Source organism: Vigna angularis, chromosome 2 (assembly GCF_016808095.1).
Source record: "Vigna angularis cultivar LongXiaoDou No.4 chromosome 2, ASM1680809v1, whole genome shotgun sequence".
Lineage (NCBI taxonomy): Eukaryota > Viridiplantae > Streptophyta > Magnoliopsida > Fabales > Fabaceae > Vigna > Vigna angularis.
Window position 1 is genome coordinate 28,095,840 of NC_068971.1, and position 23,556 is coordinate 28,119,395.

Genomic DNA, 23,556 nt, shown 5'->3' on the forward strand with positions numbered 1-23,556 from the left:
TGTGAATGCTAGAACAGATCTAGATACCTAAACTACTCATGATATGCATGTAGAACTAATAAAACACTCAAAATACTAAAAATCACTCATGATATCACCTACAACATCCAACAAAACTAATAACCAACCTTCATAAAGTTCAACGTACCATAACAACTATATATCAACTTCAAAGGAAGGTTAAGAAGGGTGTGTAGAAAGGTTAATACTCGGTGTAGCTTGGAGAGGTTTGTACTCGTATACCTAGAGAGGTTGAAACTCTTGCCTTGAAGAAGGTGCTACTTGTTACTAATCAAAGTTGTTGATTACTAGAACTTCTTAAGCAGTTTGTTTAAGAAACTTGACAGAGTTCCGAGTGAAGGTGAACCAATATAAATTTGTTGTGTACATTCTCTCTATCTTATATTTTTATTTATAAATACTTAATTTATTTGTAATTGTATACTTATCCATATAGTTTTGAATTTAGGCTCTATTCATTATCCCCTTCTAGAGTCTCTTTTATCATAATTATAAAGTACGTTTATTTAAGTTTTTCTTTTTTCATTTATAGAATCCAATCATATTTCTTTATATGTTTGTTTTGACGTAGTTGTATTGTATTCTAAACCCTTTTAAAAATAACGTATGATCGGTACTGTATTTTTCAACATAGTCGTCCACCATTTCTAAATGTCAAAGCTTGGAAACTCACCATCTATTCCTTGGTTCTGAAGACAAATAATCGAATACAAAAGTAAATAGATAGGTAGGAATCGAATAATGTTTGATGATTTTTGGTGAACACGTGAGGTATACATTTACAACAACTAATACAACATCACTTATTTTTTCTCTTATCATCATCATATTGACATGCAATGTATACGAGATAGAGAAAAAATATCTTATTATACAAACTATTGCTTAAATTGTTTCAGGAGAGCATTTTCCATTATAAAATGAAATTTCACAAAGATTGGTGGATGAATGAGTTCAAGTAACACTTTCTAGCCCTACTTGTTTCCTCACTGGTAAAACCCATAGGTCTTGGCATTGAGTATGATACTCCTTAATCCGCCGATTGGTGCCAGAATCATCAGTAGGAAGCCAAGTATAATGCAAATCTGAAATCAGGGAAGTCCAATAGGTAAGCAAATTTTCAATCCAACATGTAGGAAACACCATAGATAGAGTAGTTGAACATACCCAGTTGGTGATCCAGGATAAGCTGAACTTCCTAGGTTTGTAAATAGCAAGCCACATAATACAGGGGAGCTATGAAATTATATTTTGTAGAAAAATTCAGTCAGTGATATAAATTATTAAATCATAACAATACTCTTCTAACACAATTTGTTTTGTATATAAAAAACCCATTTAATTAAGAGACACAAGAAGTTATGTTAAGTTATGTCAACTAATGTTGGTTGGTATCATTCAGCAACATTTTATTTTACAGTCCATTTTTTATAATTTTCATACAAAGACAGGTTTTTTCACAAATTATACTCCTTCTACTTATATAATGGTGATATGATATATATAAGAGAGGGTTGAGGGACTTACAAAGTATGTTGTTGGGGCAAATGCGAATCCTCCAAAAAATCCGAGAAGGGAACCGAAGAAAGGGAAAGTGATGGCCACAAACAATGTAAATGCTGAATCAAAGTGGTTGCAATAATGTGAGAGAAATTTCAAAAGGCATTTAACAAGTGAAGAATAAGAAAAAACATATAAGAGAGAAGAGAGTGATTCATGTGCTCACCAACATAAACATTGCGCTCCACAAATCGTAGCCACCAGCTTGGCTTGAAACGCAATTGTTTGACCATCACTGTTTCAATCATGTCAAAAACCGGCATTGCATATAGCTGCATGTAGAAACTCATTATACAGAAGAATTGAAATGTAATACAAATTCTACAATAATATTATAGAAAAATTTAACATAGAAAAAAGAAAATCAATAACATTTTATATAGGTAAAATCTCGAACATTTCACATAAGTTGTGGCTAACATTAGAGCTATAAAAACGGATAACTCGGCTTGACCCACTACGGGTTAGTCACTTAGTGAGCCAACCCAACTCAACTCACTTATTAGCAGGTTGACTCACTAGCTCACTTAATTATAAGTTTTTTTTTAAAATAAAAAAAAATTATAATTTTTCTTAATTCAAATCTAGATAAATTTCACTCTAAACTAAAATGATGTTAAACTCCAAAAACAATTCAAAATAAAAAAAATATATCATACAATCCAAGCGTAATCCAAAAACAAGGACAAAAGACGAACAAATAAGTTTTTAATATTGATAATTTTTGTATCACTTGTGCATTTATAATATTCGAGTTTTGAATAGATAAATTTATAATATTTTTCTCTCATGAAACATCTTTTTTTATCTCCATCTACAATATAATAAAAAAATGTTAATTAATAATATTGAAATACAAAATAAGAAATAATTAAATTAAATTAGGTGGGTTGGTGAGTCAACCCAGCTCACCATGGGTTCAACCCGGGTGAGCCGGGTTCTAAGTGAGTCAGGTTGAAAACTATCCCGCATAAAAAAATTACATTTCTTTCAAACCTAACCTGGCTCAAACCCGTGACGGGCCGAGTTGGCTTACGGGTTAGAACCCATTTTGACAGCATTAGCTAGCATGTTCTAGAATAATCTATGGGTCTATAAATACCCATGTATTCTACCATTTGATGGAAGATAACATGTATCACAACTAAGACAACTACAACACTTCTTTCAAGTACTACTTCCACATTCCACTATTTCCACATTTTCTCTACATTCCATTATCTCTACATTTTTTCTTTCCCATCAATTATTCTTTTCACAATCTCAAAATACTAACAATGGTACCAGAGCTACGTTCAGTCATCTACTAAGCACAAATAAAATTTTTCAACTAATTCAAACAAAACTATAACTCCATTCTATACTACTTTCAAAATATTTTCTCAACTCATGGTTACTACCAATAAAACATCATCAATTCCAACACCTATTTTCACAAGAGAAAACTATGAGTTTTGGAAAGTCAAAATGAAGACATTCTTCTGCTCTCAAGATTTGTGGGACATTATAGAAGAGAGATTCACTATTCCCGAAGACACCTCCACTCTTACTACAGCTCAGAAGAAGGAGTTGAAGAAAAACAAGCTGAAGGATTCAAGAGCTTTATTTGCTCTTCAACAAGCAATTGATGACACAATTTTTTCAAGAATAATTAGTGTTACAAGTGCAAAGTAATCTTGGAACATAATATAAGAGGAGTTTCAAGGAAGTGATGAAGTACAAAATGTTAAACTTCATTCTCTAAGACAAGAGTTTGAATTAATAAGAATGAAAGAATTTGAGAGCATTAAAGACTACTAATCTAGAATAAAAGAAATAGTTAGTTAGATGAGAGCCTTTGGGAAAAATATTTTTGACAAAAAAGTCATTGAGAAAATTTTAATTTTTATTCCCCAAAAGTATGATGCAATCACAACCGCGATTGAACAAACAAAAGATTTGACTACATTGTCAATAACACAACTAATGAACTCTCTTGAAGCTTATGAACAAAGATTGAAAATGCATGAAGAAGACTCGATTGAAAATGCCTTTCAATCAAAACTAAAATTACGATCTCAAAATAAAGAATATGAAGGAAATAAAAGTAGAGCATAAATTTCTAGAAATAAAGAAAATTCTAGAAGCTTCTCTATGACTCGTCAAGAAAAATATCCTCCATGTGGCATTTGTAAAAAGATAAGTCACTTGAAAAAAGATTGTTGACATCATGGAGAACCTTAATGTCAATACTATAAGAAATTTGGTCAATTAATGAAATATTGTCGTAATAAAAATAAACATTAAGCAAACTTTGCAAAAGAAAATAATCAGGAGAAACTCTTATTTTATGCCAATCAAGAATCTCCTAGTGGAGAAGGAAGTTGGTACTTGGATAGTGGATGTAGAAATCACATGACGAAAGATCAAAGCATCTTTAAAGATATTGATAAATCTGTGAATGGCAAAATTCGGCTAGGAAATGACAGCACAATGGAGTCTCAAGGAAAAGGAACTGTCATGATGGAGACAAAGAAAGGTACGAAATTCATCAAGGATGTTTTACTAGTTCCCAATCTTAAAAAGAATCTTTTAAGTATTGTCCAAATGATGGAGAATGGATATTCTCTTCATTTTGAGAAAGATACATGCAAAATTTATGACAGTAAAATGATAGAAATTGGCCTAGTAAAAATGGAGAAGAGCAATAGAAGCTTTCCTATAAGCTTCAAACTTGGAAGTAATATTTCCATGAAGGTAGAAATTGATTACTCATGGCTTTGGCACAAGAGATTTGACCACTTCCACTCATGCCTTAAAGCTTCTATATTAGAAAAACATAATGAGAGATGTTCTTGGTAAACAACACCGATTACCATAATGAATCATGCGAAGGATGTTTTCTCAGTAAAAAACACCGATTACCAATCTCAACAGACAAAACATGGAGGGAAAAAGACTTATTGGAGTTGATTCATACCGATGTTTGTGGACTGATGAGAACGCCTTCACATCACAACAATAGGTATTTCTTCCTCTTCATTGACGACTTCTCTATAATAACATGGGTCTATTTCTTAAAAGCAAAGTCAGAAGTCTTCAAAGTATTCAAGAAATTCAATGCTCTTGTTGAGAAGCAAAGTAGAAAACAGATAAAAGTACTTAAAAGTGATCATGGCAAGAAGTAAAACATCTCACGAATTTGAAAAATTATGCGAAGATGAAGGCATACAGCGACAACTTACAGTCACATACACTGCACAACAAAATGGTGTGTCAGAGACAAGATTATACGAAGAATATTCTTAGGATATAACAAATAGTTAAAAGGCTATCGAGTTTATGAGCTACAAACAAGAAAGCTCATTATAAGTCGAGATGCTAAAGTTGATGAAAAGGCTTCTTGGAATTGGGAAGAAGAAAAAGTTGTTAAAAGCAACATTTTAGTTCTAGTGCAACAATCTCAAGAAGAAACTCAATAAGAGGCAAAAAATTCAGGTATGCTTTCTCCACCTCCACAAGAACAAGATTCTTCACCTGAATCCACTCCAAGACGAGTAAGATATTTGGTAGAATACGAAACTTGCAATGGACATGATTGAGCCTAACTGTTATGAAGAAGCATCAAAACAAGAAGTATGGGTGAAGGCTATGAAAGAAGAGATTAAAATGATTGAGAAGAATAAGACTTGGGAGCTTGTAAATTGCTCTCATGGAAAAGACATCATTGGGGTGAAATGGATATATAAAGCAAAGATCAATTATGATGGAACTATACAAAAGTACAAGGCAAGATTGGTCACTAAAGGCTACTCACAACAACCATGAATCGACAATGAGACATTTACTCCAGTTGCTCGCTTAGATACAATTGGAGTTTTAATAGCCCTTATAGCACAAAAAGGATGGAACATCTATCAACTGGATGTCAAATCAGCCTTTCTAAATGAGTGCTCGAAGAAGAGATTTATGTTGAGCAACCACAAGGCTTCATCAACAAAGGCAATGAAGGCAAAGTACTAAGATTAAAAACAACCTTATATGGCCTAAAGCAAGCTCCTCCAGCATGTTATAGCAAGATTGATCAATACTTCATCCATCAAGGATTTAGGAGGAGCAAGAGCGAGCCAACACTAAATATTACGACACAAGATCAATATTATCTCATTGTCTCCTTATATGTCAATGATCTTATCCATACAAGAAACAATATAAAGATGATGAAAGAATTTAAAGAAGATATGATGAGACATTTGAGATGATCGACCTTGTCTTGATGAACAATTTCCTCAGTATAGAGCTGAAAAAAAGAAGAAGGTATATTTATCTCTAAAAAGATATATATTGAAGCTCTACTAAAGAAGTTCAAGATGAATGATTGTAAACCTGTTGCTACTCCATTGGTTGTAAATGAGAAGCTACAAAAAGATGATGGAGAACAAGAGGCAGATGTATCACAGTACAAGAGTTTGATTGGAAGTCTCTTGTATCTCACAATCACACAACCAAACATTATGTATGTTACAAGTCTTTTATCAAGATTCATGCAAAAGCCAAGTTATATTCATTATGGAGTAGGAAAAATAATTTTAAGATATCTGCAAGGCACAAAGGAGTTTGGTATATGGTACAAAATCGTGACTAACTCAAGGATGATTAGATACACAAATATTGATTGGGCAAGATCAATGGACAACATGAAGAGTACATCAGGATATGTTTGCTCACTTGGATCAGGTATTTTATCTTGGGCATAAAGGAAGCAAACAATTGTGACACAATCAACAACAGAAGAAAAGTATGTAACATCTACTAAAACCACGAGTCAAGCAATATGGCTACGAAGAATACTTGAAGAAATGGGTGAACCACAAGATGGACCGACTATTATGCATTGCGATAACAAATCGATAAGAGCAATAGAAAAATTCTAGTCCATCATCAAAAAACAAAATACATAGCCATTAAATATCACTTCATTCGAGATGAAGAGACAACTAAACAAATTCGACTCGAGTATTGCCAAACAGAAGAACAAACTACAGTTATTTGTACGAAGGCGTTACCACGACCAAGATTTGAACTACTACGTGCTATGCTTGGAGTTACCGAATTTGTATTAAGGAGGAGTATTAAAGTGTAATGCAAATTCTAGAAGAATTCAAAAACTCCTAAGATAGAAGACAACTAATAATATCTATCACAACTAAGACAACTAAGACAACTACAACACTTCTTCCAACTACTACTTGTGCATTTTACGATCTCCATATTTTCTCTATATTTCACTATCTCTACATTTTTTTCTATTTCATCAACTATTTCTTTTACAACATCAAAATACTAATAGGAAGAAAAAAGAAAATGTTTTTCTTTTTTTTCTTATTTTCCTTTTATGACTACTTAGGAAAAAAGTTATTAGGGAGGAAAGTGTGTTGTGACAAACCTGGTAGCTTCCTATGACATGGATGACGACAAACATGTTAGCAGTTACTATGAGCCAAGTGGGTTTGTTGAGGGAGATGAGAATGTTGTCATCAACAGAGTTGCCAAAGACCCAATAGCCAATGAGAGCAACAGGGAAGTAGCACAAGGCGACAACTGAGTAGGCCACCAAAACTCCCCACCACATGGGACGCTTTGAAGGCTTCTCAGGGGTTGATGGGATGGTTGCTTGAATCTCCAACACCACATTGTGTCCAGCATAGGCAAAAGCCACATCACCCAAGGCATTCAGAAAGTTGAAAAATGTTCCTGCTGATGTGCTCGCCTTGTACCCATATTCCACCTCTTTGTGAGGATTTCCAACATGCTTCTCCACCGAAGCCACCCATGCAATCGTTGAGTAGCTGCACCACTCATAATTTCAATAACAAAAAACATTTATCAACACTTACAAAAAATAACAAATTTATAAAATATATAATGTAATAAGAAAAGAGATAAAAAGAAAAAGGTGCATTCGGTAAACCAATTCTAAAGAATATTACATAAAACCTAAATATAATAAAAATAGGGGCTAATTACAAAATAAGAACAATTTATTATCTAAGAAACTCATTACACAAAAAGAAAAACATAAAACCCATCATATTTATTCTTAGTTTTGTTTTAAATGTTTGTCGGTTTATAATAAATTTTGGACAGAGTGGATACAATTGAAACAATTTCAAGTCTGAATTTATCAAGTTAATCGAATCAGGTTATATTATTCCTAACAAAATTTAGTAGAAAAAATTGAGTTTATACATGCCTTATTATGTAAAAATTGAACACTTTCTATCGATCATAAAATAGTTAAAAATGCTACCCTTAACGAGAATAAATAAATAAAGTGGACATGAATGTTATGTTGGAACCATAATGGATTTAAATAAGAAATTACAGATGTTTTTAAATAAATGAAATTACAGATAATTAAAACTAAATTGAGGATTTCATTTATGGAAACAAAAATTACAATTCAATATTAAATATTTACTTATGTTCTCATAAAGCTGATAAAAATACTTATCTTGTGATAAAAAGGAAAGTATAATACGTGGTGAATACGTAAACAACAAGGCTTTGGAAGTATTATTGGAAAATAAATGACAAAGACAGAAATTAATGAGGGTTGGTTGAGTTGACTTATTGACTTGAGGTGTTGACTAACTGGAATGAGAAAGAAAACGCATGTTTACCTGAGAGACATGATTGCGGCAGCCAAAGATATGCCAGAGATGGCATTGAAGTTGGGAAGGTGAGAGAGAACAAAATGAACAGAGCCAAAGATGATGATGAAGTAAGTGGTCTTCATGTTATTGCAGTTATTTTTGCAGACAAGATCATGAATTTTCTGCAGTGATTTTCCTCCAGTGACCATGTACACAATGTCCACACTAATCTCACATATCAGTTGCTGAGGCACCACAATCCACAGTCCCAGCTTTTCCCCAAACGCATGCTGCCCCAGTTCATGGTACCTGTCAAACCTTTTCCCAGGCACCATCTCATGCATCTCAACCATTTGCCACAGTGTGTACAGAGTGATAATCCATGACAGCACAAGAATAACCACACCAGGACCCCTGTCATACCAGATTCAAAATTTAACACTCACACACACTATTTCAATACTTTCTCCATAGCCAACCACTTTTTCTTGCTTCTTTTATTTTAGTACACGTATAGAGCAAAAGAGATTAACTTTTTCCAACCCTTTTGAATCATTCTTAACTGATAACTTGTAAAATCATAAAACAGAAGAAAAAAAATTAAACTCTTTTGCATCTGGTCTATGGGAAACGTTATAACATATACCATCCAAGATTTGCCATGGCAGAAGGAAGGCTGAGAACTCCAGCTCCTACCATGGCAGTGACGTTGTGAAAAGCTGAGTACCACCATTTTGCGTTCCTTGAAGAAGTTATGGGAAGCCAATCATCGATTGCTTTCTGCTCCGCAGTTCTCTTATTATCAATCTATTTAACAACCCGGAAGCATCACACACAAGAAAAATTCAAGAATTAAAACTTCCAATAGTTACGGTCATAACACATTTAATAAAATGTTTTCGTGACTTTTACCTCAAGTTCTGAGGAATGAAACTTTTGAGTAGTTGGAGTTTCGGTTCCCATGGTGGTGGTGTTAGGAAGAGGTAATTAGAGGAGATTGTGAAGATTAGTTGAATGGCATAGCATAATAGCCAGTGCTTGTGAAAGAGACTCTCAGATAAGTCCGTCCCAGTGTTGACAGAAGGAGAACAACACAAGCCGGCAATTTGTTTCACACAATAATTACAAACGCGTTTTGTAGAATCCACAGACCTCACTTCGATGGTCCATCATTGACAATTCTTCACGCAAGGAGAAGAAGCAGTAATTATATTTATATGGACGATTGATAAGACATTAACTATACATAAAACAAATATAGAATATTGGTTTAATAACATATACTCCTTTAAAAAGTTATCTCACCTTTTTTTTTTTTACCTCAAATAGATTTTTATTTTTTAAAAAATGAAGGAATTAGGTTTTTGTACGTAGTTTTGTATTAATACGTTAAAGAGATATCACGTAAGGTCGAGATTTTTTTAAATTTTTTAAATATTATTTTAATTATTTTATTTTTATTTTTGTTTAAAAAAAATTGTCATGTGTCAAGCTGAGATTATATCATGTGACAATAATAGTGTGATGTGATACTAACACTGTCACGTGTCACTCTCAAACTATCTGTCATTGCATTAGTATCAATTTGATTCATGTATTTTTATTTTATTTCAATTTAGTCCTTGTATTTTTATTTTGTCTCAATTTAGTCTTAACTTTTTAAAGTTAAACAATTTTGTCAATCTCTAAATTCAAACAAAATTTAATTTGTATATAAATATTTATAAAAATTTGTATGCAAATTGATATTCTTTTATTAGAAAAATAAAAAAATTACAAATTAACTAACATATGACACTTTTTTATTTATGTAGTACTAACCAAAATAACTTAATTGCATTAAATTTTTCAAAACAAAAACTAAACTGAGACAAATAAAAATAAAGAAACTCTTTTAAAAAATTTCTACAAAATTAAACAATAAATGAAATAATTTAAAATAATATGAATGAGCTAACTATAAAACTTAACATTTTAATAATAAATATTGTAAATTTTGTGAAGGTAATGTACACAAAAATAGTATCAATATTTCCTCAACAATTCATAGTTTATGGAGTTAAACACTAAGACTTGGAATTATAAATGCCTATAGGGTTTTGAAACACAAGTTAAATCATCGTCATGATATAAAGGTTGGTTCACAAGCTTTTAATACATTATCACTAAAAATTTAGTTAACAAAAACGTATTTAAATACATGAATTTGGAAAATATACATACCATTATTTCAATTAGTTAAATCTTCTAAAATTATTTGTACATCAACTTTCTCAAAACCTTTTGGAGAAAAAAAAACTACATTTAATTTAATCTTTTAATCATTTAATTTTTAAGATAAAACAATATTTTATATATCAACAATGTATAAAAGTAGAGAATCCAATAAAACTTATACAATAGTATTTAAATTTCCTAATTAAAATCCAATTCGAATAATACTTAATAAAGTAAATTATCGTTGTAACCATATTTATGACCATTTTATCATAAAAAAAATCAGTCATTTAGTCAATTACTTTACAAATTCCACCTTAATTTAGATTTTCACATAATTTTTTCAAATTTTTTATTTTAAAATAAAGTGAAATTTCACGTCATTAATTTGTTAATTGTTTTTTTTCTTTGATTCTTATAAGTATATTTCAAAAATATAATTAATACTTATATAGTTAACTAAATGTAAATATAAATAAACTTAATCTTGTTAAAAATATTTCATAAAAATATTTGTATATATTTATATATTGTTTGAATTTGGAGAGGAACAACATTGTTTAATTTTCTTAAAAAAATTAGGACTAAATTGAGACAAAATAAAAATTCAAGAAAAAAATTAAAACTCATTCAATGACACGTGGCCTAATAGTAACATGTGACATTGTCAATACCACGTTACACTGTCATTGTCATGTGACATAATGTCAACTTGACACGTGACATATTTTTTTTTAGTTTTCAAACAAAACTGAAAAAAATAAAAATAAAAAAAATTTAAAAAATTCAAAAAAAAAAAACGAGCTCACACGTGATGTAAGATAAGAGAAAATAAGAGTCTTAGAAATAAGGTAGTCTTGAGATTTTGGTGTTTTTGTTTGGAAATTAGTGTTATTGAGTGTACATCTTTGTTAGAACATAATTGTTATGTTATTTTATTTATATTTTGGCTAAGGGGCAAAAAGGGTCTTTTACCTTTTATTAGTAAGGTGAAATAAATTAAAATAGGGGGTGTAGAAAGGAAAAACATGCAAATTAAATAATGTGAAAATTAAATTAAAAGATTTTATATAATTTTTTTTGAAGATTTAGTTATTGTTATTTTAAAAAGTAGTTGAAAGAAAATATGAGATATAATCTTGAGATTTCTTATTATTAAAAAAGGATATTATTAGATATTGTTAGATATTCTAAAAGATATTCTTGAATATTGTTATATACTTAATTAAAAGATATATTGAGGTATTATTATATATAATTAGATATCATGGCTAGATAATAATAATATATATTATTGATAGACTTATCATAATTAATTAGAATAAAAATATTAAGATAGAAGATATCAGGGACTTATCAGAATTAATTAAGTTAAAGATAAATTTATTTTATCTTATCTATATCTTTTATCTTAGTTGGTTGTTATTACTTTTTATGCGACTTTATTATAAATAGAGTACCCTATGTATATATTCCACAGAAGGAAAATTAATCCCACACATAGTTGTCACTATATTAGACACCTCCTATCGATATAGAAACTCTGACCATTAGGAAAATAAAAAGAGAGAAAGAGAGAAAGAGAAACGTTCTTGGAGCGAAGAAAATGATTAACTGTAGAAAACATTAGTGCAAAGGAAGATTTGTTGTGATCCGTAGGGTGTGGATAAAGCCTTAGTATTGGCCAAGGTAAGGGGAGCTTACATTCTTGATTTGATACATTCTTGATTTCTTAGATTCATGATTGTTTACATTCTTGATTTTCTTGAGGGTGTAAGGAAGCTTATCTTGTTTGATTGTTGTACGAATTATGATTATCTATTGTTATTGTTGGGTAAGCGTAGATATATGTATGATGGGTGTTTCTGCATGAGATTAGTAGTTATGTTTAGGGTTAGGTTTGTCTTGGGATGAAGGTTAGAGCATGAATGAGTGTTACTTTGTACTAGAACGTGTGGTTGATGAGCATAAGAGTGAGGGATAAGGTACCTAGTAAATCCTGTTTTTATCTGTAGATAGGTACTGGTTGTTCGGGTATTGAACCTTCCTTGTGTGGAAGTGATTGTGGTTTCCTTTTCCTTGTGTGACAGGAAGGCATGTTCCTTAGTTGGATTACGGGACTACTCAAACATATCTATAGGAAAGACTACAAATTGAGTTGTAGGATAGGCTACAGTCAGTGAGGTAGGGTACAAGAGTGTGATTGATTCTTTCCACTATTGTGTTATAGTATTGTGGATGCTCATGGTGGTTATATGATGGAGTTAATTGTAATGGAGGTATACATGTTGATTATCATTGTGATGATGAAGCTTTAGGGGAATGCTATGTTGACAATCATGGTATTGGATGATGTAGTTAACATAGGTGTTGATGAACGAGTAGACTATGGTCTAGGTGTGATATTCGAGGATCGAGGTTCAAGCCATTTAAATGATTGATTTGTTATGTTTAGAGGATTAGGAATCTTATTGTTATATTACTTCTATGTATGAGGTGTTTGGTTATTGTTGATATAATCAGTGGGTTTGTATCTTGTTGAGTGTTTGATTATGGTTGATATAATTAGTATGTTTGTTTATATGACTTGTTTTTGTTAGCTTAGCCTTGCACGTTGTGGTTTCCACCTGCGATGATCATTTTTATACGGGAGCAGAGGATAATGCAGTTAGTTCGGGGATTTATGGTTATTTGAATAAACTATTTTATATGAAGTATTATTTTATAATTAAATTGAAAATTTGGTTCATTTTTCTTGAATTGTAAAGACTTATTCAATTTGGATTTCTGCAATGGTATTATGATTTTAAAACTTTTAAATTTTCAATCGTAATCATGACATCCCAAAATTGGGGTGTTACATTTTGGTATTAGAGCCATGTTTTCAAAAAAAGTTTGGGGTCTTGAGGAGTGAACTCGTCTAGCCTTTGTTGTGTGATTGAAATGCAAGTGTATGTGTATGAGTGTGTGGATATCATGCATATATATGAATGTGTGGATTGTTGTTGACTCTCTTGTGAAAAAGTCCAATGTTTCTATTTGTGTAGGGTTTGGTAATCTGTGTGTAAATTGTTCTAGAATTAATTTAGTTTATTGTGAATTTTGTAGCTTGTTGTTTGCATGGTGAGAATTTATGTAGAGTCTTTCTTGCTATCTATAGTTGTGAATAGATTGTGGTTTTTGTTTTATGAGATACATTAGGCAGTTTGTTGTGATGCTCTTTTGATCTGTTAAAAAATTGTTGTTGTTATTGTATTATGAAAGTTTGTGTAATTTTTTTGGGAAAGTATATGAATTCATGGCTAGTGTATGCTTTGTATGAGTGCAATTTTTGGGGATGAAAATTCTTTTGAGGAGGGGTGAATGTAAGATCCGAGAAAATAAGGGTCTTAGAAATAAGGTAGTCTTGAGATTTTGGTCCTTTTTTTGGAAATTAATGTTATTGAGTGTACACCTTTGTTAGAACATAATTGTTATGTTATTTTATTTATATTTTGGCTTAGGGGCAAAAAGGGTCTTTTACCTTTTATTAATAAGGTGCAATAAATTAAAATAGGGGCGTGTAGAAAGGAAAAATCATGCAAATTAAATAATGTGGGAATTTAATAATGGGAAATTTATAGTTCTCCACGTGTCATGCTTACAGAAAAATACACAACAACGTTTGTATTTAAATAATAGGTAGATAAACGCTTCAGATAAATGCTTCACCTCTTTTAACATCTTCTTAAGCTCAGACACCAGAGCCTTTGCTGTCTTCTCAATGCCACGAGTAATGAGAACAGAGTTGGCACCGGCCGCGACAACCTAAGAAAATTGACATAAAATGAGACCTATATACATTATAGGTTAAATATGTCTTTTGGTCCTCATATTTGTTCGCGAATCTCAACCAGATCCTCGTTTTTTTTGTTCCAATTGAATCCAAATACTTGTTAATTTGAGGCAATAAAGCCCTCTCCGTTAATTTTCGACTGACGCCGTCTATACATGGTGAGCTGTAAATATTTTTATATGCGTGACAATATGTATTAAGTTGAATGGGAGTTCTTTTGTATAATGAAACATTCCACGTGGACAACTAAATTTTTTATGTTGGTAGCCCTAAGCCTTAATATTTAAATCAACCCTGACATCGAAAGTTTATACTTGTTCGTGCGAGGGAGGAAGAGTGGTGGAAGCAAAGTTGTGGAAGCAATGTTTATACTTGAGCTCATCAAATGTCTGCTTCATCCTCTTCTTGCAAATGCTTGGGTTCGGGGTTTCAACAGAGTTGTGGCAGTGTCAGCAGGTTGGGTGTAAAACCCACTTGCTTTTGTGGTCAGAATGAAGTCTTCTGCATTGCAAGAACCCCTAAAAACAAGGGCAAAAGATTTTGGGGATACCCAAGTTCAAGGTAAGTTTAATGGATGCAATAATCTGACTTTTAATGTGGTTTTCTTCTTCTTCCAAAGGGTGGGAGTCAAGTTTGCGTTCACGAAGTGTGTTTTCTTCTTGGACAGGGTGAGAGTGAAGATTGTTCTTCTGGATGCAACTTCTTTCAATGGTGCAGTGAAGATGTAATTCATGAAGAAAATATGGTCACTGTAGAAGAAAGTGGAAGAAATAAATAAGTGGGTGGAAGTTTGATGAAGATGGAAAAATGTTGATGAAGATGGAAGAGAGAGATGTTGAAAAATAACATGTTTACAGAAAACTATTGTTAGTCTGAAAAAGTGGTTAAAGGTGTTAACGGGGATGGTGGTTATTATGTGTTTGTAATGTAATTGTGATATCAATGTTGATGAAACTAGGTTGATTTGTTAGTGGAAGGTTATGTAATATAATTTGATATTTGGAATGTTATTGTCTGTTTTATTTATAAAGGTGACTTGTTAGTGTTTAATACTGTCGTCTTATTTGTCTTATTTGTTATATTTCCTTTGCTAATCCAAATACTCGCTAATTTAAGGCAATAAGTTAAAGAAAATGCACAAGTAACATCATACGTAATGGTCAATAACCATCATACAAGAATGATCACCACATCAATACGTAATGGTCAATAAACTTTGTCTTATAATATCTTATAACAAAACAAACATTGTCTTACAATGACAAAACCTCATAACAAACCTGATGAAATTACACCAAAAGATAACAACCTAATACATATTACACCAATGCAGATTACATTGTCTTACTCAGTGCACAACAAACAAACCTGATAACAACCTAATGAAATTACACCAAAAGATAACTGATAAAACATTGTTCCTTTATCAATACAGATTACATGATATTTAAAACAGTGTCTTCAAAATGGAAGTAAATAAGACTTCATTGATGAGAAGGAAGCACAATAGACTCTTGAGTTGGTTGGTCAACAAGGACATGTGTTGAAGGTATTGTGACTTCTATTTGTTGACTAGGTTGGTGAGGAGGCACTTCTGTTGTTGTAGGTCTCTGTGGACAAAATCTTTTGTTGTGTCCCATTTCTTTGCAGAGAGCACATGGTTTTTTGCTCCCACCCTTTCTTAATTCACTGTCATTCTTCTTCAACTCCCAAGCCTGTAGTCTTCGTTTTTTCTTGGGCCTTCCTGGCATTTCCCTTTTCTTTGGGGGTAATACATCTGGATATGGTGTAATCTCCCACACATGTTGACCGTTGACTCTAATTGCATCAGTGAATTCCTTTTTCCTCAGTGAAATAGGTTCCTACTTCCTATTTATATTCCCTGAAACTTTTAGGCATAGTAAATGTGGGGAACAAAGTTTTGGGAATGGAAGCATCATCGTTCTCACTATTTTGACCACTATCCAACTCATCTGACACCCACTCAATGTCAAACAACCCACGAACGTCATGCATGGAATCATCAGTTCTCCTTGAACATTCACCTTTTGGACTGCAAGGTTGTCCTTTAGAAGTTCCATTGTCACATTCAACCCTGACATCAACCAGACTTTCTTCACTAATAGAGTCATCTACATTTTCATATTCATCAGCCATGCTATTTTATGTATGAAGCACAAGATTTAAAGACCTGTACGTCATGGGTGAAAAAAATTATTATTACACTCCCTACTCACTAGGGAAACACTCACACATAAAGGGGACATGGGACCAAACTAACATCCCCACTAGGGAAACACTCACATAGACAAGGGGACCACTACTTCTATACAATTTGAAAAATGAAATTTTGGGACCACAATGTCTGCAGTATAGTTGACATTTGAAGATGCAAAATCGGGCACCATCATACAATAAGATACCAAATTCGTGACTCATCACAAAACAACAAAGCAAGAAGATAGCACACACATGTTATAAAGATAGAACAACAAAATCGGGACCACAACGCATAAAGTATGCAATATCAGTACATCCGCGTAAACGAAACAAAATCGGGACCACAACGCATAAAGATAGAACACATCATACTAACCTTAACTGGCGTAAAATTTCACTTCGGTTCCTCCACCTCTATGTGATTGTCTTCGTCTACTTCTTCTTCTTGCGAAATGAAATCCATAATTTTCACTCACTCCCCAAGTTAAATCCCTAACTAACCAGATAACAATCCCTAATCCCCTAATGCAACTTCAGTAAAAAAATCCCTAAATACAAATATCCATGTCAAAAACTAATTTTTTAAAATCAAATTTTCACGTAATTGAATAAATATAAATGAGCTATTAATGTCTACATCCACGTCATCACAGTTAGACGACGTTAGTAAAAACTTAACGGAGAGGGCTTTATTGCCTCAAATTAACAAGTATTTGGATTCAATTGGGATAAAAAAAAATGAGGACCCAGTTGAGATTCGCGAACAAATATGAGGACCAAAAGACATATTTAACCTACATTATAACAACCAAGACCAAACCAAGTAGCTATTACTCTATACTTTCAATAAAATAACAAACAAACCTACCTTAACACCTTCGACAATAAGGCCTTGAGCTAGAACAACAGATGTGGTGGTTCCATCATCAGCCAAGTCGTTGGTCTTGGCGGCAACTTGTCTCACCAACTTGGCACCAATATTCTCAATGGGATGCTCCAATTCAACCTTTCCAAACCACATTTAGCAAATAAAATCAATAGAAACACAAACGACTAGCCACCTAAACACGAGATTCAAAAAAGTTCTATCTTGCAAAACAAAGTAAATCATATTCAAAAATAGAAATAACCATAAACGATAAAAAAATTCAAAAGAAAAAACACCTATTTGGCAATAGTGACACCATCAGTAACGATTTTCGACGAACCATACTTGCTCTCCGATCGGTGTCACTGACGACACCTTGGGCCAAGCAGAAGGACTGTCGTGACAACCGACTTAGTTGGGAGAGCGAAGGTCACACGTCTTTAGTGTTACCGGCGGCGTCTTCGACTACCAATGGTTGGGGTGCCAAGGCATTAGGGTTCGCAATCGGAAGAGGTTGGTCCGCCGTGAAGGGCATTAGTTCTTCCGTTGGAGGCACCAGCGGCGGCTGGCCTCGTCGGTGGTCGGGAGAACGCGTCTCGTTGAGTGAGGGTGTTTCTCTCTCGCGCACGAGGAGAAGACGTAAAAGGAGGGCTTTTGCGGTTGCCGACGATGAGTCTGTCGATGAGCGGTGACGCCGCCAACGCCTTTGGCTGATCGGAGGGGGGTGTTGGGTCGGTGGGTGCTGGCTCGGTGAGTGCTGCTGTTCTCACGGAGAAAGAAGAGGGGATGACCCCTGTTTTGTCCAGGGAAGAAGAAAGGCAACTAAAGTCATTTTGGTTTGATTCTGCGGCGGCCGGTGCGAATCGAAGAAGGAGACGCTGACATTTGCATTGAAAAAGATCCAATGTGGTAAATGTTAGAAAGAAAAAATGTCATCACACGTGGCCAAACGTTAGCCACCTCAACTGATTTTTAACGCCTTTGATTTTGGAGGACGAAAAATTATAGTTTCCTTAAGGAGAAGAACCAAAGTGTAGCAAAGTTTAAAAGAGGGACGAAAAATAAAATCGCTTGATAATTAAGGAACTAAAAACATATTTAACTCTTTATTTATATCTTAGTTTTTATGTAAATAACTTTTGGACTTTATACTCTTAAACATTGTGTTTTGATATTGTTTTCTAAAACCAATGTGTTTAGGCATGAAAAAATATTTTTTATGTTGTACTTTGTTCTATTTAAGTTATTTTTATTTTATCAAATCTAGATTGTTGGGGAAAAATAAAGAATCATAAGAAATTATTTTGACTTTAGTAAAATATTTTCAAAATTTTCAATTTTTTTTAATTTTATATGTATGTAAGTTAATTAAAAATTAGATTAGTAGTAAGATTATAAATTTAAAAGAATAATTAATATAATTTTAAACTTTGAAATTAACAATTGAATAGAAAAATATATGATACTTTAAAAGAATCGTTGCACATTGTTTACACCTTTGTTTGTGATCGGAAAAAGCTGTCATGAATTTTAAAATGAATATGTTTTTAAGACGCACCATCTCCAAAGTGCACGATATATATAATCATGTTTTTGTTTTTTCTTTTTGTCCATTTAATAATAATCAGAACATCTCTACATATTGATTTCTTCATTGTGATTCCATTAAATTATCTAAATTGGGGAGATATTTGAAAACTTATAACAAAAATTAATACATAAAAATTTACTTATTTGAGGATTAAAACACAATTTCTTGACAAAACCACATAATTTCTAGATAAGAGAACTAAAATATAAAGTTTTGAAAAATACAAGAACGAAAGAGAAAAAAACATGTACTTTCAAAAGGACTAGTACAGAGAACTTTTATGTGAATGTATAAATAAAGATTAAATTATTAATTAAATAAATTATAAAGGATGACTTGTTGAATTAAAAAATATTTATAGGTATTTATGGGTATTCAAGTTTTAAAAAAATGCAATGAATAATTTTTTTCAAATATAAGACAAGTAATAGAATGAGTAATGAGATTGGTTTTTTAATATGATGAGTAATAGATACACGTTACTTACATTCAGGGATGACAACGGGTCGCGTCGGGTATTGATAGTGTCTATCCACAACTCGACTTGTAAAACGAAAAATCCAACCCGCAATCCGTCTGTTATCTGCATGGGTACCTGCTTAAAAGATAATCACGAATATTTTAAAACTTGTGGATACCCGCATATATTCACAAAAATTTGAAAAAAATATATTTTATACATTTTTAAAATAAAATTTAAATAAAATTACAAAATATATATAATTAATTAATTATAAATTAAAATTTATTTTTTAATTAAATTTAACCTAACCTTCAATTTGCAAGAACAAAATTGCAAGCATAGAACTCCAAAATTAGGCAGAGAAAACGCCAAAACACTCCAAGACCAAGAATCCCAAAAGTTCCCAAACTAGAAAAGAAGATCATAAACTCCAAACTTGCTACAAGGTCAAGAAAAACACCAATCATAGGAACCCCAGCCCTAAATCACTATAAACAACAACCATAAATTCCCAATTTCAAAACTTTCAATCCAGAATAAGAACCCTCAGTGTTTCGCTATCACCTATAGAGGAAAAACAAAGAATACTCAATCCCAAAATTGTGAGCCAAACACGAGAATCAGACCCCTGTGCTGTGAAGTTGCCGCAAAACGTAGAAGTCCCCCACGTCTACAAGACAAACCAGAAAAAGTGAAGGGGGAGGAAACCTCCCTCCTTACGCAACAAACTAGTATGAAGGGAAGAAGAATAACAATAAGGGTCATGCACCCTCACGAGACACTACGGAAGACGATAACGTCGCTAGAGTCGCACCATCGTTGCACGACCATCTTCGCCACCATGAGACCACAAGTGTTCTTTCCCAAGCTGAGTTGTCCACACGAGAATAGAGATAAAGAAGAATCTTGAAGCTTCTGGGTTTGCTCGCAAGACATGTAAAAGAGAACAGATTGGGAAAAAAAACTCTAAATAGAAATTTTGAGAGAAACCAATAATTGGACAATTGAGATTTTTAATTAGGCTTACATAATTTTTAATTGAAAAGCTTTCCCTTTTTTTTAAGAGTAATAAAAATAAAATTTAATTTTAAAAAATATAAATTAAATTATTATTATTATTTTTTGCAGGTAACGTGTATCGGCAGGTTGGATAGTATAATACCCACACCCAACCCGTTTAGAAACAGGTATGAAAATACCCGCACCCAACCCGTTTAATAACTACCCGTCGCCGAACATGGACAAGTGTAAATTTTTTTGCCATCCCTATCTACACCTATCCCGTCTTGTTGTCGTTGTCATCTCTAGTTTTGATTAATTGAAAATTTTAAAACATATTATATTTATAGTTATTACTATGATATTATTATTATTTTTATTTTTTTGCTTTTATTGATTTTGTATATGCTACTTAAGTTAGGTTGGTGAGGAATATATTTTGTTGATAATTAAAGAATAAAGATTTGAAATATCTTTTTAATTTAGCAAACAACCTATAATAAATTAAACTTAGAAAATGTTTTTATAGAGTTAAAACTAAGTATAAAAGATTTTTTTAACATTTTAATAAATTATGTTAATTTGTAATCGATTGAATTGTTCCTAATAGGTTTCAAAAGTATAATTGATTCTCTTGTTAATCAATTAAAACAAGTGTTTTCAAAGTTTTCATAAATATAACCTTTTATTATTTTTCATAAAGGATTAAATGAAATGATTACACTAATTGAATAACGTATTTAATCAATAAACATGTTTCTTATTCAATTATAATAGACAGACGTTGTAATTGCTTTTCAAAATTCAGTTAGGAAAATCGATTAAAAGCGCCAATTCTTATTTTAAATAATTGGTTTCAAAATTCTAAAATTAGAGGCTCAATTTCAAATTTTAAAATAATTTTTATAATCAATTTTGATGAATCATATTAAGACTAATAAAGTCATTTCATACTTTCTAAGGTGCTTTCAAGCTTTAAAAAATTTGAAGGTTATATTGAGTTCTACAACCTTGTAATTTCTTATGTTGTGTGATAATGTTAATTATTATTATTTATTATTATTATTATTATTTATTTTTATTATCATTATTTATTTTTATTATTATTATTATTATTATTATTATTATTATTATTATTTATTTTACATTAAAAAAATCAAGTCTTCTTTAACTTAGTCCTGATTTTGATTTTTTTTGTAAGTAGTTGAGTGTCACCTTCTAATTATGAATTTTGTTGAGTCATTTCACTCTTACTCATCACAACATGGACGAATATCTCATTTCTTAACTTTGAGTGGATGCACCCAATGTGAAGTGTGTGAGGTTGGGCGCTACGTTTTCTTATGTGACAGTTTTGACTTATTTATTCTTGCTTCTTTTATACATGAGTCTTTTTTGTTATTTTGAAGTGGATAATGTGATTTGGAAGACCTTTGGAACTATTAGAGTTTCCTTAGAGTCCCTTCATTCTCTTCTTGGGTATCATCATTTATTATTCATATATTCATTTTGGTTTCTTGATGAAAATGCAACAGGGTCATCTTCTTTTTGTGTTTCAATTGATGAACTACAATGTTTTCTTCACATAAATAAGACATGCTTTATGACCCTTGATCCTATACACTAGCAAATTACCGCAAGCTACAAAGTCATTAATGGTGCAAAATAACATTGCATGCATCGCGAAAGTCTTAAAAGCAAAAGCATAAAATATTTCATCCCCATCAACCCATAATAAGTTCAAGTCTTCAACTAGTGGATTAAGATAAACATCTATGTCATTTCTAGGCTACCTTGGACCTAATATCATTATAGACAATATCATGTACTTTCTCTTCATGCATAGTTTAGGAGATAAGTTGTAAATGAATAATATAACGGGCTAGTAATTGTGGTTGGTACTTAAATTACCAAATGGATTCATTCCATCGAGAGGGCATCAATTGTATGAGAAATTGTCAAATAGTGAGTTTTGGTTGGAGGGAGTCCAGTTCTTGGGGCATGTAATTTCTGCTCAAGGAATTTTAGTGGACCTAGCTAAGGTTGAGGCTGTGTTGAAATGGGAACAACCAATTACGGTAACATAAGTGAGAAGCTTCGTGGGGTTGACAGGTTATTATTGGAGGTTTTTGGAAGGATTCTCCAAGATTGTGGGGCCGTTGGCATAGTTAACTCGTAAGGATCAGCCATTTGCTTGGACAGAAAAATGTGAGACAAGTTGGGATTTTGGAAGAATAAATCAGGATATTTTAGCATTTCACTGATGTTGATAAAGATTCATCTAGCTCAACTCATAAAGGTTCAAGAGAAACTCAATTAAAAATCCAAGATCCTATAGACTTAGAATTTCTAAGGGAGATTTAAGTAGAACTTTAGAAGGTAATTGAGAGTTTTGAAACAAAGTTTCCTTTACTTATATAAAAAGGGATTTATGATGTTTCTTTGCGAACCACCACTCATGTTGTCGCGAACCACCATGACTCCTTCACCAACACACCAACACCACATGTTGCGCTTGAGCCGCCGCCATGGATCCAGCATAGTAAGTTGTGAGCACCTTGCCTGGAAGAAACAAAAGTTTCACACCTCCAACGTAGACCATCATCATGCACCACCGCGAGGCTAAGGAAGAAGAAATTGGTTGTGCTAGCGGTTTCACAAAGTGAGGTCAAGGAGATTGGGATTTTCATACTAATTGTCAAAGTGAGGTCATGGATTAAAAATTTTCTTAATTAGAATGAGGAGAAATGAAGCAGGATCGTTCGAAAAGAGAGTGGAACAGAGGTTGATGATCATGAATCAAAACTTGTCACGGCCAAGAACAAAAACAAAGAAGCGAAGTGAAACGAGAACGGTGAAGAAATGAGATTAGGGACAAGGAAAGAGAAATGTGAAGCAAAGCGAAGAAAAGTGAAGAAGCTTAGAAGAGAGAAAGTGAAGTGCGAAAGGAGAATCAAAACTTCTATACCGATTAGTGACTAAATGGTATAGACAAAGTTCTCTAATATTACATTTCTGCCACTGCGCTACTTCTATATCTATTTTAGGTTTAGCTTGTATAGAAAAGCAACTTTTTATTCCTATTCTAAGTGTAACCGTATAGACATGTTTATTATTTAATATTACAGTTTTGTCACTGCACCACTT

The 23,556-nt window shown here is 32.4% G+C and overlaps 1 protein-coding gene across 1 annotated transcript; it reads right to left on the minus strand.

Moving 5' to 3' along the window:
* Positions 1–724: 724 nt before the first annotated feature.
* LOC108329646 (lysine histidine transporter 2-like) lies at positions 725–9,381 on the minus strand. The gene is made up of 8 exons (XM_052873532.1): positions 9,129–9,381; positions 8,863–9,023; positions 8,244–8,630; positions 7,007–7,409; positions 1,748–1,853; positions 1,549–1,640; positions 1,189–1,257; positions 725–1,106 (listed from the first exon to the last, which is right to left on the minus strand). The coding sequence occupies exons 1-8, from the start codon at positions 9,177–9,179 to the stop codon at positions 1,008–1,010; spliced, it is 1,368 nt and encodes a 455-aa protein (XP_052729492.1). The 5' UTR covers positions 9,180–9,381; the 3' UTR covers positions 725–1,007.
* Between the last annotated feature and the right edge of the window lie 14,175 nt (positions 9,382–23,556).